Raw genomic sequence first — 26,401 nt, 5'->3', positions numbered from 1 at the left:
ATACACAGTATGGATGTACAACAGGATGAAAAGGCACCCAGAAATTATAAAATTAATGAAAAACAAGAAAATAAATAAAGTTTGAGGAGGCTTACCTCAATGGAGACAATTTCAAATAAAAATTAACTTCAATAGTGCTGGCAACGTGTTTCGTGGGTCCCTGCCCACTTCCTTAGGCCTAATCAAGTGCCTCGCTGTGTTAAGAGCCAAGGTTTGAATGCCCACAGGAGCCCATATCTGGGAGCGTTCTGCGCAAGTGCAGTTACAGTCTTAATGACCTGAACATTAGAGGTGGGCCGAACGGTTCGCCGGCGAATAGTTCCAGGCGAACATCAGGTGGTTCGCCTTCGCCGGCGAAGGCGAACTTTCCCAGAAGTTCGATTCGCCCCACAATGCTCTATGAGGGTCAACTTTGACCCTCTGCATCACAGTCAGCAGGCGCATTGTAGCCAATCAGGCTACGCTAAGCCCTGGAGCCCCACCCCCCCTTATATAAGACAGGCTCCGGCGGCCATTAGCCTCACTCGTGTGCCTGCTAGAGACAGAATAGGGACAGCTGCTGCAGACTTGTTCTCCTAGGGACAGATTAGTCAGGCTCTTGCCTTCTTAGCTTGCTTAGCTGAATCTTATTGCTATAATAGCGCCCCAGAAAAACTCTTTTCAGAGCTCATCCTGCTGTGATCAATTTTTTTTTCTGTGTTTGAAACTGGCACTTGTGTTGTTTAGACAGCATTGCTAATTCATACTGTGTGTCCCACTGCCAGCAGCAGCACATTTGCAAAGCCAGATTTGTCAGGTTCACTTGGTTGATGCACACATTTTCTCTCTGTTGTAATTACCACTGCCAGCAGCAGCAGCACATTCAGTGACTACTACCTGTGTGTGTGATACACTTGTGTTGTTTGGACAGCATTGCTAATTCATACTGTGTGTCCCACTGCCAGCAGCAGCAGCACATTCAGTGACTACTACCTGTGTGTGTGATACTCTTGTGTTGTTTAGACAGCATTGCTAATTCATACTGTGTGTCCCACTGGCACTGCCAGCAGCAGCAGCACATTCAGTGACTACTACCTGTGTGTGTGATACACTTGTGTTGTTTGGACAGCATTGCTAATTCATACTGTGTGTCCCACTGCCAGCAGCAGCAGCACATTCAGTGACTACTACCTGTGTGTGTGATACTCTTGTGTTGTTTAGACAGCATTGCTAATTCATACTGTGTGTCCCACTGGCACTGCCAGCAGCAGCAGCACATTCAGTGACTACTACCTGTGTGTGTGATACACTTGTGTTGCTTAGACAGCATTGCTAATTCATACTGTGTGTGTCCCACTGCCAGCAGCCCACCAGCATTCAGCAGCACATTCAGTGACACCTGTGTGTGTGACAGGGAGCTGCACATTGTACTACCTACCCAGTACTGCATTTACCTACTACTAGTACCTGTTGTGTTTAGTTAACCCACCTCATCACTGCATACACCTACGTTTGTGTTGAGTGAACCCACCTCACTGCACATAACTACCTTTTGTGTTGAGTGAACTTGCGTCACTGCATATCTACCTTTTCTGTAGAGTGAACTCACCTCACTGCATATATAACTACCTTTGGGTTGAGTGAACTCAGCTGACTGCATATAGCTACCTTTTGTGTTCAGTGAACTCACCGCACTGCATATATAACTACCTTTGGGTTGAGTGAATTCACCTCACTGCACATAGCTACCTTTTGTGTTCAGTGAATTCACCTCACTGCATATAACTACATTTTGTGTTCAGTGAACTCACCTCACTGCATATAGCTACCTTTGGGTTGAGTGAATTCACCTCACTGCATATAGCTACCTTTTGTGTTCAGTGAACTCACCTCACTGCATATATAACTACCTTTGGGTTGAGTGAACTCACCTCACTGCACATAGCTACCTTTTGTGTTCAGTGAACTCACCTCACTGCATATATAGCTACCTTTGGGTTGAGTGAACTCACCTCACTGCACATAGCTACCTTCTGTGTTCAGTGAACTCACCTCACTGCATATATAACTACCTTTGGGTTGAGTGAACTCACCTCACTGCACATAGCTACCTTTTGTGTTCAGTGAACTCACCTCACTGCATATATAACTACCTTTGGGTTGAGTGAACTCAGCTGACTGCATACAGCTACCTTCTGTGTTCAGTGAACTCACCTCACTGCATATATAACTACCTTTGGGTTGAGTGAACTCACCTCACTGCACATAGCTAGCTACCTTTTGTGTTCAGTGAACTCACCTCACTGCATATATAAATACCTTTGGGTTGAGTGAACTGAGCTGACTGCATATAGCTACCTTTTGTGTCCAGTGAACTCACCTCACTGCATATAGCTACCTTTTGTGTTGAGTGAACTCACCTCACTGCATATAGCTACCTTCTGTGTTCAGTGAACTCACCTCACTGCATATATAACTACCTTTGGGTTGAGTGAACTCACCTCACTGCACATAGCTACCTTTTGTGTTCAGTGAACTCACCTCACTGCATATATAACTACCTTTGGGTTGAGTGAACTCACCTCACTGCACATAGCTACCTTCTGTGTTTAGTGAACTCACCTCACTGCATAAATAAATACCTTTGGGTTTAGTGAACTCAGCTGACTGCATATAGTTACCTTTTGTGTTCAGTAAATTCACCTCACTGCATATAGCTACCTTTTGTGTTCAGTGAACTCACCTCATTGCGTATATAACTACCTTTGGGTTTAGTGAACTGACCTCACTGCACATAGCTACCTTTTGTGTTCAGTGAACTCACCTCACTGCATATATAACTACCTTTGGGTTGAGTGAACTCACCTCACTGCATATACCTAGCTTCCCCCCGAGATGGACAAAATGGACAAACCAGGTAGAGGAAGAGGTAGAGGCAGACCCAGAGGAAGGCCACCTGGCACTGGCAGGTCTGTGCGAGGTGGTGTTGCTGTGATTTCGTGCGGACCTGGACCAAAGTACAGTGCTCAGAAGAAGGCATGTGCCATCACTTCCCAAAATTGTGAGGACGTGCTTGAGTATTTAACACAGAAAACCTCATCTCCCGCAGCCACCAGCGCTACAACAAGCACCACATCCGCTGCATTTGACACTTCGCAGGAGTTATTTGGTGGTGGTGGTGAAATCACTGATTCACAGCCACTACTGCAACAAGAAGAAGAAGTCGCAGGTACACCACCTCATACGTCTGAGTTAGGTGACGATAGTATGGACATAATTTGTGAGGAGGGGCATGATGATCCACCTGAAGTAAAAATACAACCATCTACATTTTCAAACAATTTAAAAAAATGCCAACAAAAATTGCCCTCCGTAAAACATTCTTGGCAAATGCTTTCGACTTGGTTTGTCTTCCGCTGGCTTAAGGGTCCATCTGACCACAGAGGCCTGGTCTGCAAAGCACGGTCAGGGCAGCTACAGCATGGGTCTCAGCAGGCTCCCACTTCGGACCGGAATCCAACCTTCATTCCCCCCGGTGACAATGGCAGACTTGCCCTCCATAACGGATTCCTGTTAAAGGATTTAAAGTTGATTCATTACAATTTGGGCCTCAAAGTCCTGTATTGCATGCCTGCCTGCTGCCCTCCTTGGATGTGCAGTGGTAGCCGTTGCTCAGGCTCCACACCGGATTCCATCCCTCATTCCCCGGCCATTACCCGGGTTCACAAATGGCAGACTTGCCCGCCTCCATATGATTCTCGTGAAAGGAATGTGGTGTCATCTTTGCCCGCCATAACTGGTTCTCGTTAAAGGATTTAAAGTACATTCATTTCAAATACACAGCAGGGCCTCGAAAGTCTTCCTCCTGTATTGTTATTTTTGGTCACTACCTCGGGGCGGGCGTGCATGCCTGCCTGCTGCCCTCCTTGGATGTGTAGCGTTGCTCAGGCTCCACACCGGATTCCATCCCTCATTCCCCGGCCTTTACCCAGGGCCACAATGTCAGACTTGCCCGCCTCCATAGGATTCTCATTGTAGCGGTACTGAACAAGTACACAGCAAGTAGAAAATGTAATTTAAAAACAAAACGTAAGCTTTTTAACAGTGCCATGGAAAGTTGAGAAGGAAGTCATACATTACCTGACATCACTGAGTGAGGAAGAGCAATCTCGCCATGTTACGCAGTAGTCCAGCACGGCCGTCACAACACACAACAAACAGCTATTTGCGGTGCGTTACACAGTGAGTTTGGTGTGTCAGTGTGAAGCAGTACTCTAATTACACTCCCTGATTAATGTATACACATGCAAGATGTTTTAAAGCACGTTAGGCCTGCAATTTAGCATTCAATGTGATTTCTGCCCTTAAAACGCTGCTTTGCGTCACATCCAGATTTTTCCCCGGGACTTTTGGCATGTATCCCATGGGGGCTTTGCAGGAGAGGAGGAGGAATCTCTTGTCCTTTCCATTTCCTCTCTTGCGGAGTAACCCAATATCAAGGACCATTTGGGCTGGTATAGCTTAATAGGGTGGAGCCCCAAGCTTTTCAACACCTTAAAGATAACCCGAGGTGGGTTTTAAGAATGCTATCAGCACACAGAGGCTGGGTCTGCCTATACAGTCCAGTCTCTGTTGCTATACCGATCCCCCCTAAGCACCCCCTGTGCTCTGCTATGCCCCCATAAATCAAACGCCGAGCTGTTGACACACAGTGTGTCGCAGCCAGCTGTTTCCCTCTGTAAGTGCCAGTCTCGGCCACTCCCCCGCCTCCTCCATAGCTCCAGTCCCCGCCCGCGTCCCTTCCCTCTAATCAAAGGGGAGGGACGCAGACGGGGACTGGAGCTATGGAGGAGGCGGGGGAGCGGCCGAGATTGACACTTACAGAGGTAAACAGCCGGCTGCGACACACTGTGTGTCGACAGCCCAGGGTTCAATTTATGGGGGCATAGCAGAGCGCAGGGGGCGCTTAGGGGGATCGGTATAGCAACAGAGGCTGGGCAGTATAGGCAGACCCAGCCTCTGTGTGCTGATAACATTCTTAGAACCCACCTCGGGTTCTCTTTAAATCAGCTATTTATTACAGTGAAAAGATCTTGTTTGGAGATAAGGGTAAAGGGGAAAAGGGCGCCTAGAGAAGATAAAATGTAATAAAAACAAAATGAAAAAAAGTGAGGTGGCTTACCTAAATGAAGACAAAATAACGTATTAATATAATTTTATTGCACTCCAACGCGTTTCGTGGGTGCATACCCATTTCCTCAGGCCAAATAGCAGTGCCTAATAGTGCTTGTAGCCACAAATAATGCGCCTCTCTGTTTGGGGATAAAATCATGCAAGAAAGTTTTTAATCACACTGCTGGATGATTTAATATTCTCTTGGCAGTACAAAGACAACTGGATTATAGGCGATTTTGAAATTGCCTGATTTTACCACCCACCAGCAGTAATTGCATAGGACTTCTTTCTAGGGATGCTCTTTTGGAATTTTGTGGAATTGAAATTTCCGCATTTCTGAAGGGAAATCGGATTACAGTGACTCAGTAATTTTAGCCCCATCACAGAAATCTGAAGTATTGGTCCAATCAGAGAATACTGAGTCATCTCAGAAGTATTTGGCTAATCAGAGACTGCAAAAATGACCAAAATAAAGACTCCTCAGAAATCGGAAATCTGTGGAATCGTTTATCGGCACTGGTGGAAATCAGCATTTCAGATCATCTCTACTCCTTATCTGTTTATTTAATGAACTAGTCCTTTTTATAGTTTACGTGAAATATAAGTAAGATGAGATAATTAAAGAAAAGAACTTTAAGAATTAACTCTATTGTACCCAGGGCCGGGACAAGGTCTTCCAGGACCAGAGGCTGAGATTCCAAAGTGCGCCCCTCCCTGCACATAGCTATATTCCCCCGGTATAAATAGATAGGCTCCCCCTCTGTATAGGTAGCCTCAGGCCTGCACCCCAATATAAATAGCTTGATGTCCTTCCAGTTGTGAGTGAAGCAGTGACACTCACCTCTCCAGGTTTCATCTCCAGCTTCTTCTCTTCAGAGCCACCTTAGTGTCCGGTCTTCATGGCTGCAGCTGGTGTCTCTTGTCATGTGACTCACGGCAAGTACCGGTGAGGCATCCAATGACAGGCATTGGCTGCAGCCACAGACAGAGCTAAGTGTGGCACTGGGAAGAAGCAGCCTGGAGATGCAACTAGGAAACCTGGTGAGTTCAGAGTGATGTCGAGGGGAGGGGCAGAGGCCTCTTCAGCCTATGCTTCGGCCCTGCCCTGATTGCTATTAAACATTCTCATTCAAACTCATTCAATGCTGGGATGCTGGCATAGGTATGCAGCAGCTTGAAGTTATTACTCCCTTCTCTATAACAGCTGAGAGCAATATAGGGTGTTTTTTTCCAATTTGGAGCACATGGAGAGGATCAGAATTGTTAAAATACGTGAAAATATGTTGAGATGATTTAAAGCAGGGGTCCCCAACCTTTTCCGGCCTGGGGACCACTTTCTGACCAAATTTTTGTCCTGGGACTGCGGGATGGTGGTGGTGGGGGGGGGGGGGGCATTTGCGTGTCCTAGTGGACAGTGTCGTGCGCAGCGAGTTACCGGGGGGGGGGGGGACGACTTATGGGGTGCGGTGGCATAGCTAGCATAGTTGCCCCAGTATAGGGAGTTTAGTTGCCCCAGTATGGCTAGTATAATTACCCCAGTATAGCTAGTATAGGGCCCCAGTATAGCTAGTATAGTGTCCCAGTATAGCTAGTACAGTGACCATTATAGCTAGTATAGTGCCCAGTATGGGTAGGTAGTGCCCCAGTATATCTAGTATAGTGCCAAGTATAGCTAGTATAGTGCCCCAGTACAGCTAGTATAGTGCCCAGTATGGCTAGTATAGTGCCCAGTATAGCCAGTATAGTGCCCAGTATAGGTAGTATAGTGCTCAGCATAGCTAGTATAGTGCCCAGTATAGCTAGTATAGTGCCCAGTATAGCGCCCCAGTATGGGTAGATAGTGCCCCAGTATAGCCGTCCCCGCCCGTCCCTGCGGCCGCTGCTGCTATTACCTAAGCCAGTGGCCGCTTCCTTATATTCCCCTCTCCTGCGTGTGTAACTGATTCCCACCAGCATGTCTCCCGGTTGCTGTCTGTGATGAGGCAGGAAGCAGGGCAGCGGCTTCCTGTAGCAGCAATGTGTATCGCCGTTACAATGGTGGCCCAACTGCAAACGTCCCACGGACCAGCAGTGGGTCGCAGACCGGGGGTTGGGGAACCCTGACTTAAAGGATAGTTAAATTCTGAGGGAAAGTGAACATACATTATAAGAATGATGAAATGTCTTACAGAAGAGAAGAAGCGGCCCAAGTGTAGGTTTGTCATCATTGATCCATCCTTCGTGTTTTTGTCTTCTTTTCCTCTCCTCCTCCAATAAAATCTCTTTTTCTACAGAAACAAGGCTGCCTTGATGACGCCAGGGAGGTGCCAGAGTTCAAGGATGTGGTAGACATCAGAGACGTTGTAACAGACAATTTCTTCTGCACAGGAGGGACGTCCCCCAATGTGGAGCCCCAGACCTGCAAAGGTAATTTATACACTGGATTGAAGAGAGGCCTGATAACGCCACTAACCATAAAGTCCAGTGCTTGTGTGTGCCATAGAGAATAAACACTTGCTTTCCACATTACTGAAAGATCTGCTGTTTCATTGGTGGAGGATCTGATCAATCATGTACTTGGGATATTGACTGTAGCCCTGTTTTAACCACTTCTCTACTCTTGTATATAAACACCAGTAAACACTTAGTTCTGTTTTATATTTTTAGAACACAGAGTTAGAATAGCATCTTGTGGCCAAAAAGTAAAACTACACCCAAATACACCATTATACACTTTCCCATAGAAAAATGAAATACATTTTCATTATTTTTTAACTCCTTCCACTCCTACCCCAAAATAAAATATTATCGCCATACATTGTGCTAAGAACACAATTTAAATCTTGTAATAACCAGGACAAATGGGCAAATAAAATGTGTCTGTTTTATTTACAATAGCACATTTTATTTTTAAACTACATTGGCTGAAAGCTGAGAAATGGTGAATGTTTTTCAATTTTTTTTTCTTCTTATTCCCTGTTAAATGCATATAAAATAATATATTTCTTAGCAAAAAGTACTGTTAATGAATAGGTCAAATTGTATTGGAGCGATTGCGGTTAGCAAAATCGCTATTGCAGCACATGTAGCATTTTGGTGGCGTTAGCATTTGCGTTAGTGTTTTTGCAATGTAAAGTATAGAAACGCTGGCGTAATCGCTCATGAATCGCTATACAGAGCAATTTGCTAGAATTTTTAAATTACTACACACTGTAAAAAAAAATTAAAATGAATTGAATGGACCAATCAGAATTAAAAACGCTAATCGCAAATCGCTACACAATTGCTGCCACACTTTAAAACCTCTACCAAAATCACCAGAAAACGTTTCATGAAATCGCTTACAAAACGCTTACCCCACCCTGGCGTTCTATTAAGGGTGGCTGCGCAGCAGTATTTTTTTTTTTAAATCATGTAGCTAGCCTAGTGCTAGCTACATGATTCCCCCCTCCCTGCTGCATCCCTCTCACCCTTCCGATCGCCGCCGGCGATCAAACCCAGCAGGAAATCCCGTTCTGAACGGGATTTCCTTTAGGGCTTCCCCCGTCGCCATGGCGATGATCGCGATGATGTCATCGACATCGTGACGTCACAGGGAGTCCCGATCCACCCCTCAGCGCTGCCTGGCACTGATTGGCCAGTCTGCGCAAGGGTCCCGGGGGGCCCAGTTACGCGTCGGGTAGCGAAGGATCGGCAGAGGCGATCGCGTACCACACGCAGCTAGCAAGGTGCTAGCTGCGTGTTTTAAATAAAAATTGTGCAAATCGGCCCACCAGCTGAGCTCATCCATACCGCCAAGGAGGTTAAAATGCTAGCGATTGCGATAGTGATTTGCACTTTGTAGTGGGTTCCAGGCCTCAGCTGTGTAGCTGACAACGCGCTGTGTTGCTGAGACGACAAGCGCCAGTGGGTGGGAAATGGCGGGAATAATGGGACTGGTGGGGTATCGGTGTCACCCGGGTTGAGTAGATCTGCCCTGCGGATCACTCGTAGGCTGGAAGTCAGGAGGTCACCGGCTGCAGTACACATGCCCGATTATAACGACCGCCTCAGCCGACTTAAAGTGTACCTGAGACAAGGGGGAATAAAAGTGTTATCCATACCTGGAGCTTCCTCCAGCCTCCTCCGCACAGATCACTTCCTAGCCGCGGTCTCAAGTCTCCTAGATCTCCTGGTAGCAGCCCAGCTCTCCATGGCCATTGGCCAGTCAGTCGGTCAGTAGTACTACGCAGGCACAGAACACTCCTGGTAACAGGGGCGGGGCGGGTGCACACGGCTGGGCATAGAATGCCCTACTGGCCGCAAAGAACAAAGCGGCTACTGGGAGATCTAGGAGGCTTTAGATTGCGGCCAGGAAGCAAGAGGCTTGAGGAGGAAACCCCAGGTATGTATAAAACTTTTATTCCCCCTCGTCTCAGATACACTTTAAGTCAGGCGTGTGTACGAGGTTAATGCCTGATCTCCTGTGCTGGTTAGTTTGCCAGGTTTTATTTTCCAGTCATTTTATTGTTCAGCATAAATAAATAAAATGTTCAATAGCGTCATGATTCTCAAACATATGCACATCTTTATGTCACTAAGATATTGGTGTCTTCTTATTCATGTGTCATTTTTGTTGTCTATTACAGGGGATTCTGGAGGGCCTCTTATCATACAACATAAAAACCGTTTTGTCCAGGTACGACAAGTTTTATAAGATTTTCAGAGTTTTGCCTAGCTTTTCAGCACATTATGTTCAATAACGTCTTCTTAGATGGCCGGTGTTATTAGGGATGGTCAATGAGATGTAAATAATTTTGAGTTGATGCAAGATTATGCAAATTTATGCAGCTTGAAATGAACCTATCAAAGCCTACGCAATTTTCAGAATCTTGCATCAACTCAAAATTATTTGCATATCATCGACCATCCCTAGGTGTTGCATCATGCCCAGGGCCAGTTCTAGACTTTTTGCTGCCTGAGGCAAACTTGTGAGGATGCGTGCCCCCCCCCCCTCCCTCCCGATTTGGAGTGATTGCACAGCAGGTACCATAGTATAGGGTAGTCAGGTACAGTTGCCCCCAGTATAGGTAACTAGTATAGTTGCCCAAGTATATTTAGCTAGTATAGTTGCCCCAAGTATACGCAGCCAATATTGTTGTCCATGTATAGGTAGCCAGTATAGTTGCCCCAGTATAGGTAGCCAGTATAGTTGCCCCAGTATAGGTAGCCAGTATAGTTGCCCCAGTATAGGTAGCTGGTATAGTTGCCCCCAGTATGGGCAGCCAATATTGTTGCCCCTGTATAGGGTAGCCAGGTATATTTGCCCCCTGTATAAGTAGCCAGTATAGTTTCCCCATTTTAGTTGCCCCAGTATAGGCAGCCAATATTGTTGCCCCTGTATAGGTAGCCAAGTATAGTTTCCCCCATTATAGGTAGCCAGTATAGTTGCCCCAAGTAGCTAGTATAGTTGCCTCCAGTATAGGCAGCCAATATAATTGCCCCAGTATAGGTAGCTTGTATAATTGTCCCCCATATAGGCAATTGTAAGAATGGCAGCAATTTTAATATTTCCCTTGTAAATCAATAGGTGAATTTTGATTAGCTGTTGCAGGCTCCACCCACTTTTCTGAATATTAAACCCAGCCACCCAGTGACCAACTGTGCCAAGTTTGAGAACCCTGCCATTAACAGTGTAAGAATGGCTGCAGGTAAAGTTTTCCCTTTAAAAAAAAAAAGAAATGGTTGTTGGCTAGGCCCATTTTTTCTAACTTTGACACACAGTCACTCAATGACCAAGTTTATTAGCTTTGAGGTCCTTGGAATTAATGTGAGAGTAGAAGCAGTTTATCAATCAAACAAATCTGAGTGACTCTGCCCCCTTTTGTTAATGTGAATGCCAGTCATCCAGTGAGTGACTGTAGCAGAAATTCTTCCCCTCTACTCTTTCTTTGTTGAGACAGATTAACTCTTTGTGGCCATCGCTTTAATACTAGAGCTCTCTAGAGTCTCACTGTCAATTTGGGTCTACTTCTTTAATGCTGAGTGCGTAAATACTGTAATAAAGCATTAAAGCGGGATTGGCAGCCAAAAAAACAAATTCTATTTAAACACTGCGGTGTGTTTAAAATGCTGCCAGAAATCTCACCATGCAGTACAAGCTTTCCAATCTATTCAGGAATCTTTCTGCTGCTATTATATTCTCTCAGTCCCCCAGGCTCTTCTCTGTTCTATCGCCAATGACCCTCCCACCTTCCTGCTTTTCACTGATTGGTTGCTGCCTAGCTGAAACATTATCCTCTGCACATTTGTGTTTACAAGCAAGGCTGAGGCGACTCAGCGATTGGAGGAGAAAAGAAAAAAAAATAAGGGAAGCAATGACATCAGGATTTAGCCCCAAACTGTGGGCAAAAGACATGGCCCCCACCAGGAACAGAATTCTCTTCATTTACTATATAAAATTCACTGCAATCAAAATGTGGACAGTACAATACATGTGTTATGTAAGTAGATCAAGTATTTAACTTCTTATATATGTGTCTTTTTTCCTCTGGCATAGTATGGCTGATCCTCCTGCTTTAACTTGCATGAGCATGGAGCCTCTCACGCATGAGCGCAGGTTCAGTACGACCACGCTCTTGCCTGCAGAGGGGCGTGGCCTAAATCAGATTACCGACAACCCCTTGTCGGTAATCTTTGGAGGGTCTGCCCTCTATGACGGGAGGACCAGAGGACATTGAGGGAAGCCTCATTAGGACCCAGAGGCTTCCCTCTTCTTAGGTAAGTATGTGATTTTGTACCTGAGCTTTGTCTCAGGTACACTTTATGTAAGAGAATATAAGGAGGAGAACTGAGAGTCCAATATAGTGTAGTATGTTAAGACAATAGGTAAGCAGTTTAGTGAGAAAATTTATACTCACAAACACGGGTTACCACTTAGGCAACCACTGTATAGGCAGGTGAGGAGATTAGACCTGTCCTCACTCAGGATTAACCCTCCTGGCGGTATAAAAAATTCCACCAGGAGGTAGCGCAGCAGTTTTTTTTTTTTTTTTTTTAAATCATGTAGCGAGCCCAGGGCTCGCTACATGATAGCCGCTGCTCAGTGGCATCCCCCGCCCGCTTCGATCGCCTTCGGCGATCTCCGATCAGGAAATCCCGCTCAAAGAAAGGGATTTCCTGGAGGGCTTCCCCTGTCGCCATGGCGACGGGGCGGGATGACGTCAGCGACGTCGTGACATCATTGGGAGTCCCGATCCACCCCTCGGTGCTGCCTGGCACTGATTGGCCAGGCAGCGCACGGGGTCTGGGGGGGGGGGGACCGCGCCACGACGGATAGCGGCGATCGAGCGCGGGGCGGCGGCGATCGGTGTGCTGGCGCAGCTAGCAAAGTGCTAGCTGCTTCCAGCAAAAAAAAAAAATTAAGTAAATCGGCCCAGCAGGGCCTGAGAAAACCTCCTGCGCGGCTTACCGCGAACTACATTCGGGGTTACGGCCAGGAAGGTTAAGAAGTCTCTCTCTGTAGTAAAGAAAAAGGGGGTAGCACTCCCCTCCACCATGAGTGGACACAGTGTACTTGTATATGGAACAGAGGCGCCAGCAGGATAAAAATTAATACAATTTTTAAAAATTGCTTGGAGGAAGTGGTGGGCTTGCCTCCCAAAAGCAGATACGAGATCCTGTCTTCATATAAATTGAGTTTAGCGCCTCAGTAAGGCCTGAGAAAAGCAGTGAGAAAAGTTAAAAAGGAAGTTTTGTTGAAAAAAAGACATCCGTCCATCAAGTTCAACAAGACAAAAAAAAAATAGTGCAACACTGTCCAGCTCCCTTACATATGCAAGTTCATCTAAATGGAAGGCGAAAAACCAGGGATGTAACTACAAATCATGGGGTCACCAAGCAAAACTTTGATAGGGCCCTCCAATGCTCACACCATTTACCTTGCCTCCCCTTGTGGCCCTCACAGGCTGAAAGCCCATCTCACAAGGGTTCTAAAACAAGTGTGGACATCCTAATCTTCACACCCATAACAAGTGTAGCCACAAAAACACCTGATCTGAAGGATGGACCCCTTTATCAGAGGTTATGAAATAGTGCAAACAGTGAAGAGGCGGCACACAAATGGCTTTGCTAAGTAGAGCATGTATTGATGGTGGAGCAACTACATGTTACGAACCTTCACGGTTCTTCATCAGATTTACACCTGATGAAGAACCGTGAAGGTTCGTAACATGTAGTGTGCTCCACCATCAATACATGCTTTTAATTAACAAAGCCATTTGTGTGCCGCCTCTTCACTGTTTGTACGCCTGGACTCTCAGGGAGGTGACCTGAACGAGGCGTAGCACCGGCAACGTAAGGAATAGTAATCCCAAAGTGGTTCCAGGACCGTGACTTATCTATTTGAGTTATGAAATAGTAGTTAGGGGCCCCCTTACTGCTCTAAGCCCCCACCTCCTGCGATCACAGGGGTTGCTCCCCATTAGTTACACCCCTATGAAAGTTAGGACCCCTTTCCACTTGGAGTGAATCACTTTGCTTCCCACGCATGAATGTGGAAGCAGAATGACAGCCTGTTGAAATCAATAGTCTGGCCAATTTTACCACTTCCATGAAGTAGTACAAGAGATTACCTACACAATCTTTTCATAGTGATCTGCTGGCTCTCGCACTACATGGAGGTAGTAAAAAGGGCCAGTCATTGGCCAATCAAAATTGGTTGTTTGTACCAGGCTTGGTGAGGTACATTAAGGGTGGTAAATGCAGATTTTTTTTTCCACCCTGATCTTTTTGGGATTTTTTTTTTTACCTCTCTCTCTCTCTTTTCCATTTCAACAGGTGGGAGTAATAAGCTGGGGCACAAAAAGCAGCTGTGAAAATAACAGAAGAAAAAAGGTCCCTACAGGCTCTCGAGATTTTCATGCCAATGTGATTCGTGAAATGCAATGGATTGCTGACATCGTACAAACGGACTTAGAATACCTTCAGTAACCTCCTGGACCTTGCGGTGCTGCTGCTACAGAAGAAGAAACCATGGCCATTCTTGCTCATTGCCCATCCTATACACAAGATACCATCTCCTAAGACAGACATTCCAGGCTCATGAGGCTGCGACCAGCTCCTTCCATCTGTCAGGCATTGCAACAATTGCTAAAGTTCCGACTTCCTAAGAAATAATTCAGATAGTGAATCTTGAAGATCCACTGTGTTTTAAAAAAAAATAAAAATACTAATCCACTTACCTGGGGCTTCCTCCAGCCCGTGGCAGGCAGGATGTGCCCTCGACGCCACTCCGGAGGCTCCCGGTCTTCTCCGGTGGCTCACCAGACCTGGCCAGGCCGGCTTCCTGGTCGGGCTTCTCCTTGCACTCCGACGTGCTTCTCACGCGGTCGTGCTGATGTCATCGGACGTCCTACGGACTGTACTGCGCAGGCGCAGAACTACTGCGCCTGCACAGTACAGCCTGGAGGACGTCCGATGACGTCAGCACGACCGCGTGAGACGCACGTTGGAGCGCACAAGAGAGCCCGACCTGGAAGCCGGCCTGGCCAGGTATGGTGAGCCACTGGAGAAGACCGGGAGCCTCCGGAGCGACGTCGTCGGCACGTCCTGCCTGCCACGGGCTGGAGGAAACCAGAGGTAAGTGGATTAGTATTTTTATTTTAACTTTAACTTTGAATATGAGCAAATGTTTTGCCAATCTGTATAGTAATATGGACCAATTCTACAGGAAATTGGAAGTTTCGAATAAGGATTATCTTGACTAGGGATGAGCAGAAATTACGCCCGTACGTAATTACGCATAGTAATACACAATTACACATCGTAATCGTAATGCAAAATTTCGGGGGAATAGCGTAACTCATTTCGTAGGTAATTGTTACGCATGTATTTACGCATAATTTATGTGTAATTTTGTGCCAACTTTGGTGGTGAATAGCAAACCCCCCATATATGCTATTGCTAGCAAAATTGCTACATAGGTTAAGAAGAATAGTGTGTACAAGTAACAAAAATAATTGTTCAAAAAGACATTGTAGTTTTTGAGAAATCGACTTTAAAAATACAAAAAGAAATGTTTTTTTAAACTGTAATTTTTCTGTGTTTAAAAACTATTTTTCTTTGTATTTAAAAAAAACGATTTGTTTGACTTGTACCCAGAATTCTCCCTAATATACAGCAATTTTGGTAGCAATAGCATGTATGGGAGCTTGGCAATTCACGACCAAAGTCGGCATGAAATTACGTGAAAATTTCCGCTTAAATTCATGCATAATTACGAATGATTATACAAAGTCAATTGAATTATGAATTTGCAATTACATATAGGTGTAATTGTGAAAATGTACGTGTAATTTTGCGTAATTGTAATTAGCAGATTACGGTCATCATTAATCTTGACTATGTGGCAGCTTCTTGTTGAATTTGTTGGATTGAATTTGTTAGAAACTCTTGAGGAATACATATTTTGCTGTCAGTTATGTTATTTGTTAAACAGTGAACATTTTTACTGCTGGCAGGTGATGTAGCTGCTGCATGGTTTTTGACAGTTGGAAACAGCTGTAAACAGCTATTTCCCACAATGCAGGAAGGTTCACAGACAGGAAACTGCCAAGAGTATGTACTTTTCTTGTTTCTTGTGGGAGGGGTTTCACCACAATATCAGTCATACAGCGCCCCCTGATGGTCTGTTTGTAAAAAGGAATAGATTTCTCATGTAAAAGGGGGTATCAGCTACTGATTGGGATAAAGTTCAATTTTTGGTCGAAGTTTCTCTTTAAAGAGGGACTCCAGTGAAAATAATGTAATAAAAAAGTGCTTCATTTTTACAATAATTATGTATAAATGATTTAGTCAGTGTTTGCCCATTGTAAAATCTTTTAAATCCCTGATTTACATTCTGACATTTATTACATGGTGACATTTTTACTGTTGGCAGGTGATGTAGCTGCTGCATGCTTTTTTGGCAGTTGGAAACAGCTGTAAACAGCTATTTCCCACAATGCAACAGGGTTCACAGACAGGAAACTGCCAAGAGTACGTACTCAGAATTTCTTTGTGGGAGGGGTTTCACCACAATATCAGCCATACAGTTTGTGAAAAGGAATAGCTTTCCCATGTAAAATGTAGTATCAGCTACTGATTGGAATAAAGTTCAATTCTTGGTCGGAGTTTCTCTTTGAAGGCAGCAGGGACAGCCGTACTATCCCAGGAAAAAAAAACACAGTGCACATTTTGATTTCAGTGGATGTTATATAGTAAATAAAGAGAATTCTGTTCCTGCCATTTGCCATCTTTATTCCCTCTTACTGAAGCCAATTCTCATGTCATTTCCTCCCTTACTTTTTTTCTCTCTTCTCAGCCAATCCCTCAGCCCTGAACTGCCCTCCGCCAATCAGCGAGGAACAGGAATGTGGGTGGGGGCAAGCTTTCTTCTCGTTGGCAATGGCAAAAATAGAGCCAAGCTGATTGAGAAAAGATTTATTACAACAGAAACATTTCTGATTAGATTGGAGTGCTTGCGATGCAGGGTGAGATTCCAAGCTGCATATTAAACACAGAGCAGTGGGTAAATGGAATTTGATTTTGTGGCTGACAATCCCTCTTTAACCACTTGCTGACCGCGTCACGCCGATGTGGGTGGATGCAGCGGCAGCCCCAGGACCGCCTAACGCTGATTGGCGTAAGGTCCTGGAGTAGTGGTTTGCAGGAGATCTTTCTGCTCCGCCTTCAGTCTCCCAGCAGCAATCGCCGCTAGGAGACTGTTAGACGGCAGCGCTGTACTGGAGACAACCGTGTGACATGGTGGTCCCCCTGGGACACACGAGAGCGATCAACTCTCATAGGCTGAAGCCTATGACAGCGGATCGCCGTTATTGGCTGGCTGGGGGGAGGGAGGGATTTGAGTAAAGAAAAAAAAATTATAAAAAGAAATAAACACTGGGGGAGCTATCAGACCCCACCAACAGAGGCAGAAAGGGGAGGGGGGGGGGGGGGGTTGGGGGAGATATCACGTGTGTGCTGAGTTGTGTGGCCCTGCAGCTAGGCCTTAAAGCTGCAGTGGCCCATTTAGCAAAATAATGGCCTGGCAAACTTAAAGAAAATTATATGCAGCCTGGAATTGACTCAGTTAAAGGGAAAGGGAATGTCTGAAGTAATTAAAATACAAAAATCTACTTACCTTGGGATTCCTCCAGTCAGCCTTCCTCCAGCTCCTGGCAGCCTTGCCAGGTCGGCATCTACTTGTGCTTCAGCATGCAGCTCACGGAGTCAAACTGATGCCATCCGGACTGTACTGTTCAGGCACAGAACTACTAAACCTGCGCAGTACAGTCCGGATGACGTCAGCATGACTATGTGAGCCACACGCTGGAGCGCAAATAGGCCTGTTGTACCGGAGGGGACCCTGGGCCACCGGCGGGGAGCGGAGCTGCGGTGAGTGCCTTGGTCAATCTCTTTAAACACACTTCCTGATGATTTCCCAATCCAAAACTCTGTGAATTATATTCACTATAAACTCTACCCCCCAATTATCTACAACCCCAACCCCTAAACAAATTTTTTGTAGAACATGACAAAAAACAAAAAGTTACAATGTCACTTTTAATTAAGTTGTATTACAATGGCAATCCTTTGTGTTTGTTATGTTAATTTGCTTCTATTTGCAGATCGGGTTTGATCATCCTTATCACAGTGATCTGTAATGATGATCCTAATCAGCTAATTATGATTATGCAAACTTTTGCTTAAATTTCTGCAATTGTGCCCATACATAATTACGATTTGTAAATTCTATTGATTTCGTAAAATCATTCTTAATTTTGAGTACATTTTCATGTAATTTTTGTGTAATTTTGTGCCAACTTTACCGGTGAATAGCAAAGCCCCCATCACTGAAATTGCTACAAATGTTAAGGAGAATAGTGAGTATAAGTCAAAAAATGTTTTTCAAAAAGAACTTTTTGAGAAAATAGTTTTTAAAAATGCAAAGAAAAATGGTTTTTAAACTCAGAAAAATAACAGTTAAAGTACTGTTTTTCCTTTGCATTTTTAAAGCGAGTCTGAAGCGAGAATAAAACTCGCTTCAGCTCTTATATTCAGCAGGGGCATGTGTGCCCCTGCTAAAACGCTGCTATCCGCTGAACGGGGGTCCCTTACCTCCCAAATCCCCTCCGTTCTTTGCGGGGATCTCTTCCTGGTGAGGCAGGGCTAATGGCTGCAGCCTTGCCTCACACGCGTTTGTCAACGCGTATCTCTGCCTCTCGCCCGCCCCTCTCAGTCTTCCTTCGCTGAGAGGGGCGGGGGAGAGGCGGCGATGCGCCGCTGATAGACTCGCTGAGGGGCAGGGCTGCAGCCGTTAGCCCTGCCTCCAGCAGCAGCAAAATTTACAACCAAGTTGGTCATAGATTTTGCAAGGGGGGATTTGGGGGGTAAGGGACCCCCGTTCAGCCGCGGGATAGCGGCGTTTTAGCAGGGGCACACATGCCCCTGCTGAATAAAAGCTCTGAAGCGAGTTTTATTCTCGCTTCAGAGTCTCTTTAAAATCGATTTTCTCTAAAAAATACAAGGTCTTTTTAAAAAATTCCTTTTTTTTTTACTTACCCACCGTAGCAATTTTCATGGTAATAGCATTTATGTGGGCGTTGCTATTAACCAGTTCGCATTCAGTCGTTTTTCACTTTATGCATCCGAGCTATGTTCACCTCCCATTCATTAGCCTATAACTTTATTACTACTTATCACAATGAACTGATCTATATCTTGTTTTTTCCGCCACCAATTGGGCTTCCTTTGGGGGGTACATTTTACTAAGAGCCACTTTACTGTAAATGCATTTTAAAAGGAAGAAAAAAACAGAAAAAAAACATTATTTCTCACTTTTCGGCAATTATAGTTTTAAAATAATACATGCCTCCATAATTAAAACCCACTTATTGTATATGCCCATTTGTCCCGGTTATTACACCGTTTAAATTATGTCCCTATCACAATGTATGGCGACAATATTTTATTTGGAAATAAAAGTGCTTTTTTCCCGTTTTGCATTCATCACTATTTACAAGCTTATAATAATAAAAAAAAAAAAAATAGAAATATTTCATCTTTACATAGATATTTAAAAATTTAGACCCTTAGGTAAATATTTGTGTTTTTTTTTTTTATTGTAATGGTTTTTTTTGTTTTTTTTTAATGAAACATTTTATGTGGGTATTTTTGGGAGGGTGGGATTGAAATTGTATTTTTTTTGTAACTATATGTGTATTTTTATTTTCATTTAACATTTAGATGTAGTTTACTTTTTGGCCACAAGTTGGCAGCCATGGGTTTGTTTACAGTGACGTCACTCTAAGCGTAACACGTATGCTTAGAGCGACGTAGGAAGCAGAAAAAGCGCAGCTTCCGAGAGAAGCTGTCGCTTTTTCTGCGGGGGAGAGGAATCAGTGATTGGGCACCATGGCCCGATTCACTGATTCGTTGGCTAACGAACCGCGGGCTGGGAGCGCGCGTGCACGTGCGCGATCGGCCGCGGGAACGCGCAGGAGCGCACATGGCTTCCTGGACAGGAATGTCAAATAGTTAATGTCTAAAATCAGCCCAAAATTACACAGAAATGATTCGAAAATTTACAATTACACACAAAATTAATTAAAATTTCTCCAGAAGTTCTGCATTACGATTTTGCATTGTAACTACGAATTTTGAAATGAAATTACATCTATGGGAAATTTGTGCTCATCGCTATGCCCATGACACACACCACACACAGGCAGGAGCCAACAGGTTGTACAAAACGAAATCCTTAATACAAGTAGAGAGACACCTAGTGGCTGAACTGCAATACTGCATATTGCTACACTTTGTGAGGAAAAGGTCAGTATCTCTGTCCTGATCTTGTATAGTTGGCCTGTTCTACTGATCCACTAAATAAACCTGAATACCACGGTACACTTCTCTACGAACTGTCTTTATGAGGAAAATTTGGGACTTCTAGTCCATGGACAATGGAGAGTATTGTGGGTCACTCCACATTGAACTCACACCACCCCAGATGTTGCATCTCTCTTTCTCCATATTCTATATGTCCATATTGGTGCACAACATCCACATACGCCAGTCGCGTGTTTCATGACCGCTTCTTCAGAGGCACAAACTCATATCTCCCAACTTTTGAGCCAGGAAAACGGGACACTAAGACACGTCCCTGCCACACCTTTAACCACACCTCCATTTTTCAAAATCACACCCCTCCCTTATACAGTTTCCCCCTCCATCCTATGCAGAGATTGATGAATGGAACGATGGTAGGCAAGCTATTTCAATAATAATCACAGCACACATATGTATTAAAGGATATAAATTAGAGTAAACAGCTCTACATGAAGAGTTATGAATATATTAAATAAGAAAATAAAGACTGAAATGTGCAAAATATTAAATTCTTTATTTCTGGGCTTCTGTCAAAAAACTTCACATATCAGAAATATTAACACAATGTCTACAATTAACTCTAGTCCCAGGACTGTAAAAACATAAAATCACACAACTATGCCTAATTAAGGATTTTGTGCCACGATATGGGTTATTAATAAGAGCAATAGCACAGAGAAATGCAACCAATATGATTGATACATATCGGATTTCTAGCACTTCACAAGCATATTGAAATTATCTTTCAATATATATATATCCACCTCACTATTCAGATGCTCTGTAACCAGGGTAGCCCTGTCTCTCACTCTCTCTCAACGTCAAAGACATTCCTTGCTGAGCCTGGAGTTTTATGTTATTGTGCTGCTGATGAAGTCCATGAGGCAAAGCTGCAGAGTGGGATGTGATGCATGTATTTTAGTGTTCTCCGCAAAGACTCTGGGCAGTGAAGCAGTTAAGGTAACTGCAAACTCTCCTTCTCTGTGAAGAGGACGGGACATTTGACCAGTGCCCCGTGATACAGTGATAGAGGCTGCAAATCGTTAGTGCCACAGAGAAACCTTGACACTTGTCCGGTCTGCAGACTTTACAATTCATTGCCAAGACACAGCCAGGGGTGTAACAATAGCTCCCATGACCCCTGCCATCACGGGGATGGGGGGAGGGGTGTTGGTGCTAGGTGGGCACTGAGCGTGGCAATGAAAGCGTCATCCATTATCTGTCAGTTGAGTTAGGGACACGTCATCTTCACTTCTCTCTTCCGCTGCGCCATACAATGTAAGAACTGGGACCCACTAGGACATTTTTGGCAGTGTTTTGGGATTGCCAACAATGGCTGTGAAAAGTGATTTTGCAGTGATTTGGGGGTTGAGTCATTAAACATTTAAATATAGATATTTAATATTTATACTTACCGAATGTCCGTATTTCCGGCTTATGTCCGTAGCCCAGTCTTCTAGCAGTATAGATCACGAGGCTTCTCTGATTGGTCCTAGAGAATCCCCATGACCTCTTCCTTTATGGGGTGGGGCTACAGACAGAAGCCAGACACCTGGTAAGTATACTAAAGTTTATTGAAAAAAAAAGTGAATTGCTAATCGTAAGCACTGTACAATTTAGTGTACAGCACTTTTAATCACAGGGAAAGACAAGTGCAATCGCACTAGGAATCACTGCACACAGCGCTGTGGTAATGTGAAAGCGCTGCATCGATTTCTAGTGGGTTCCAGACCAAACTCCTCTCGTCTTTCAGTAGGAGGTATCGTTAACTCCATGCTGTCAAGCAGCTGCAACAGTTATAGCAGCTGCTATGGTGCCCCGGCCGGAGCAGAGGGTGCCCCCTGCCCTGGTGGTACGTGATGTATATGCTACTTCGGGTACTGGCCGGTCAGAATGCGAAGTGGCCGCGTTGCAGCGGCAAATGTCAGAAATAAGTTTGATGCCGGCTCCACCCCCTGCCTCCCTCCTCTCACTATTCGCCCATTGTCCTGAGGCTCCAGCTCCTTCCCCCGCCCTTCCTCTCATCAGTCTGCCCATATTATGCTGTTGTGATTTGTGACGGCGGCAATCCAGCTCCTCCCCTATAACTTCTGGCAACTGCTATCCCCTAGGTACCCTTTATCTCCCCTCGCACACCATTCATTGCCGCAGGCAAGAACTCGGAGGAGCAGGCAGCGGGAATGCTGCAGACATTGCTTCTGCCAGTACCCGCTCTGGTGGCACTAATCCCTGCTCCTTGTGCTTCCTGCAGTGGGGAAGATACAGGACAGGGGTGTAACAATAGGAGAAGTAGCCCCTGCACCCACCCCTATGGGGCCTGTTTAGGGCCGTTTTAGGGGCAGGAGAGGTCGCAGCATTAGGGGAGAGCATTGCACATCGGCGGGGAGGGGGGACAGTCCCCCACCCCTCCCTCACTTTGGGCTCTCCCCTCTGCGCTCCCCTCCTGCATCTATTAGTGGCAGCGGCAGCTATAAATACCTCCATTCACCACGGAGGTCTCAGATCTTTAAGGGCTTCACACTACTTCCTGTTAAAACAGGAAGTAATGTGAAGCTCTTACAGATCGGAGACCTCCGGCCGTGAATGGAGGTATTTATAGCTGCCGCTGCCACCAATAGTTACATATATTACATATTTATTTTGGTTGAAAAAAGACATACGTCCATCGAGTTCAACCACTATAAAGTACAACACCAGCCTGCTCCCTCACATATCCCTGTTGATCCAGAGGAAGGCGAAAAAACCCTTACAAGGCATGGTCCAATTAGCCCCTAAAGGGAACAATTCCTTCCCGACTCCAGATGGCAATCAGATAAAATCCCTGGATCAACATCATTAGGCCTTACCTAGTAATTGTAGCCATGGATGTCATTCAACCCAAGGAAAGCATCTAAGCCCCCTTTAAATGCAGGTATAGAGTTTGCCATAACGACTTCCTGTAGCAATGCATTCCTTATCTTAATCACTCTTACTGTAAAGAAACCTTTCCTAAATAAATGATGCAGGATGGGAGAGCCCGTGGTCCTCATCGATGTGAAATGCTCTCCCCTCATGCCGTGACCCCTCCTGCCCCCAACCCCAAAACAGCCCAGGAGGAGGAGGGGTGCTCAAATTCTTGCAGGGGGGCCCGTTGACTTCTAGTTACGCCCCTGATACAGGGTAGTGTGTGCTGGGTGGGGATAGGGTTAGGCATCAGGCAGGTAGTGTGTGCTGGGGGAGTTAGGGTTTAGGCATCAGGCAGGTAGTGTGTTCTGGGTGGGGATAGGGTTTAGGCATCAGGCAGGTAGTGTTTGCTGGGGGACTTAGGTTTAGGCATCAGGCAGGTAGTGTGTGCTGGGGGAGTTAGGGTTAGGCATCAGGCAGGTAGTGTGTGCTAGGATGGTGGGGGTATAGGATTAGGTATCAGGCAAGTAATCAGCGCTGCGTAATATGTTGGCGCTTTATAAATACAACAAATAAATAAATAAATAATGTGTGCGTGTGTGTGTGTGTGTGTGGGGGGGGGGTTAGGGTTAGGCGTCGGGGGAAGGTTTTGTGTAGGAGTAGGGTTGGGTTTCACCATAGAAGAAATATCGGTATACAATACAGATATTTAACACTTTAATAGTAAAATATTGGTATATTATTTTACTATCAACATTACTGGGTGAGCACATTTCCAGGCAACTTTTTTGTATGCATGTGCTGCTGAAGAGTGTCTACATCTGAGGGCCCCATGAAAGTTTCGCTATGAAGCCCCATAATCTCCAGCTATGCCACTGTTTGCCTCTGGTACACTGATGCATGCAGTGAGCTCTTGTTTCTCTGTTCAATGTAAGTACTGTATCTGTTTTTTCCAGTACAAGTTCTCTTAAAAAGTTGTTGGAGTTCTCTGCTTACTTCTGCTTATTGCCAAATTACACGGGGTTGCCAAATACCTCAGAGAAACTGTGAAATAGAAAATTGTTTTGAAAGTTACTTCCTATTTAAAGCTGTTTATTTAGTTTAGTAACTTTTATCCTGGTAGCGATCTCTCTTTTGTTCTAACTGTAATAAAGCAAACGTAAAGCATAGTTACATAGTTATTTGGGTTGAAAAAAAAAAAAGACATACGTCCATCGAGTTCAACCAGAGAACAAAGTACAACACCAGCCTGCTCCCCCACATATCCCTGTTGATCCAGAGGATCAAGAAAGCAAGAAAACTCACTTCAGGTTAGATACTTACCCAACCCTCTCTCGGGCTTCCACTGTCCCCGGTTCAGGACCCTCAGAAGGCTTCAGAAGCACTTGTATCCCTGAGCACTTCCGAATATGGGTGCTGTTACAGATCAAACCTGTTAACCCCAGCATCGGCAGTTGGCACGGGTTGTCCTGAGGTGTGGAGCCTAAGCAACCACTTTTGTCTTCACCAGAGCGCCCCGCAAGGGACAATGGACTGCTTCCCCTAGTGGGCAGTGGACTGCTTTGCTGCAAGTGGTTACCAGGTCGCGGCCCCCAAGATCACCCCACCGGAGACGAGGAGAACAAGTGAGCCCACAACTGGGAGACGTAGTCAGGAACAAGCCAGTAGTCAGGAGTCAGGGCAGGCAGCAATCAGGATAATCGAATAACAGGCCAGAAGTTGAGGCAGGCAGCGAGCAGGAACATGGGTAACAAGCCAAGGTCAGTAACACGGGCAGGAGAGCAGACGTGATCAGGAACAAGCCAAGTCAATAACAGGTAAGCAGTAAGCAACAGGTAAGCGTCTAGATCTGGAGCAAGCTGGTCAGAACTATCAGCAACCAGCTACTCTACACCTTGGTTTAAAGGAACACTGTAGGGGATCAGGGGAAAATGAGTTGAAGTTACCCGGGGCTTCTAATGGTCCCCCGCAGGCATCCTGTGCCCGCGCAGCCACTCCCCAATGCTCCGGCCCCGCCTCTGGTTCACTTCTGGAATATCAGACTTTAAAGTCTGAAAACCACTGCGCCTGCGTTGCCGTGTCCTCACTCCCGCTGATGGCACCAGGAGCGTACTGTGCAGGCCCAGTATGGTCTGTGCCTGCACCGTGCGCTCCTGGTAACATCAGGGGAAGCGAGGACACAGCAGCGCAGGCGCAGTGGTTTTCAGACTTTAAAGTCTGAAATTCCAGAAGTGAACCGGAGGCGGGGCCGGGGCATCGGTGAGTGGCTGCGCCAACACAAGATGTCTGCGGGGGACCATTAGAAGCCCCGGGTAACTTCAACTCATTTTCCCCCGACCCCCCTACAGTATCCCTTTAAATAGGTTCCTTAATAGGAACACACACCCTTGTTTTGGCGCCTAAATGCTGCACCTGCGCAATTCCTTCTACCAGCACCGTGAAACTGGAAGTGCGGGGAAAGTGACGCACGCACTGATGCCAGACTGTCATGAGCATAAGTCCGGCGATCATGACGCGCGCACGCGTAAGGGAACGCGTACCATTACGCGTACTGGCGTAACTACTCAGACAGCAGGTGTGATTGGAGCCGGAAAATGCGTTGTGGCCAGGACGACGAATGTGCCCAGGACGATGACGGGACACAGGGCGACAACCCAGGGGTCGAGCACTGACAGACCCGGGAACAATACAGCAGCCAGGAGGATGAATGCGGTCTAAACCAGGGGTGTAACGATAGACTCTGCAAGGGATGCCTCCGCAGGATGGCCCAGAAGCCACAGGGGCTCATGGGGGGAAAAGTTTGAGAGACTGACAACTAAGGACATGGAGAGAAAACGTATTCTGCTCTCTTACCATTGTTATATTGGCGGCATGTGTCCACCACACAGATAAGGAATCATACACACTTTGGAATTTGTACGCTGTCCCTGCTCCCTAGGGTTCGTAAAAAACATCTGTCTCACACTGCAGTAAAGTTCTGATGACTTAATATACAACGTACAAAGAAAGGAGTCAGGGGTTGAAAAAAAATGTAGACTGACCCTTAATCAGCAATCCCTCAGAAGAGATTCCTAGATTCTTATCACACACAGGCTAGTGACCTTATGGTGTCGGATTATGGACACAGTGGAGTGGGTAATGCCTAATATACACGGTACGATTTTCCGTGCGATAGATGGATCACATAGATACAATCTGTCATGTCCGATATTGCTCCCGATCGTTTCCGTGCTCAATTTCTCATAGCGGTGAATGGAAAAAGATAAGAAAAACGAATGAAGATAAAAGAATCAAGCGCAAAATTCTGCGGGAAAAAACGATCAGGTCGCAAAATCGAATGGAAAATCTTACCGTGTGTACCCAGATTGATGTCTGACTGTCGCTGCTTCATTGAGATCCTATAACAGTATCAATCAGTGACATTCTGAATGTTTTGCCAAAGTTTTGCCAAAGTTACAGTGAATACTATATCTTATGT

At 45.5% G+C, this 26,401-nt stretch overlaps 1 protein-coding gene across 1 annotated transcript in view; it reads left to right on the top strand.

Annotated features, from left to right (window-relative positions):
* Positions 1-14,347, top strand: part of LOC137528777 (complement factor B-like) — a 134,084-nt gene extending 119,737 nt beyond the window's left edge. The window contains exons 16-18 of the mRNA XM_068250348.1: positions 7,428-7,560; positions 9,762-9,811; positions 13,951-14,347. Of these exons, the coding sequence (XP_068106449.1) occupies positions 7,428-7,560; positions 9,762-9,811; positions 13,951-14,103 (336 nt within the window). The 3' untranslated portion in view covers positions 14,104-14,347. The remainder of the gene's footprint in view (positions 1-7,427; positions 7,561-9,761; positions 9,812-13,950) is intronic.
* Positions 14,348-26,401: the final 12,054 nt, after the last annotated feature.

Source organism: Hyperolius riggenbachi, chromosome 8, assembly GCF_040937935.1.
Source record: "Hyperolius riggenbachi isolate aHypRig1 chromosome 8, aHypRig1.pri, whole genome shotgun sequence".
Lineage (NCBI taxonomy): Eukaryota > Metazoa > Chordata > Amphibia > Anura > Hyperoliidae > Hyperolius > Hyperolius riggenbachi.
The sequence above is the reverse complement of the archived record's forward strand: the minus strand, read 5'-3'. Positions and strand labels throughout refer to the sequence as shown.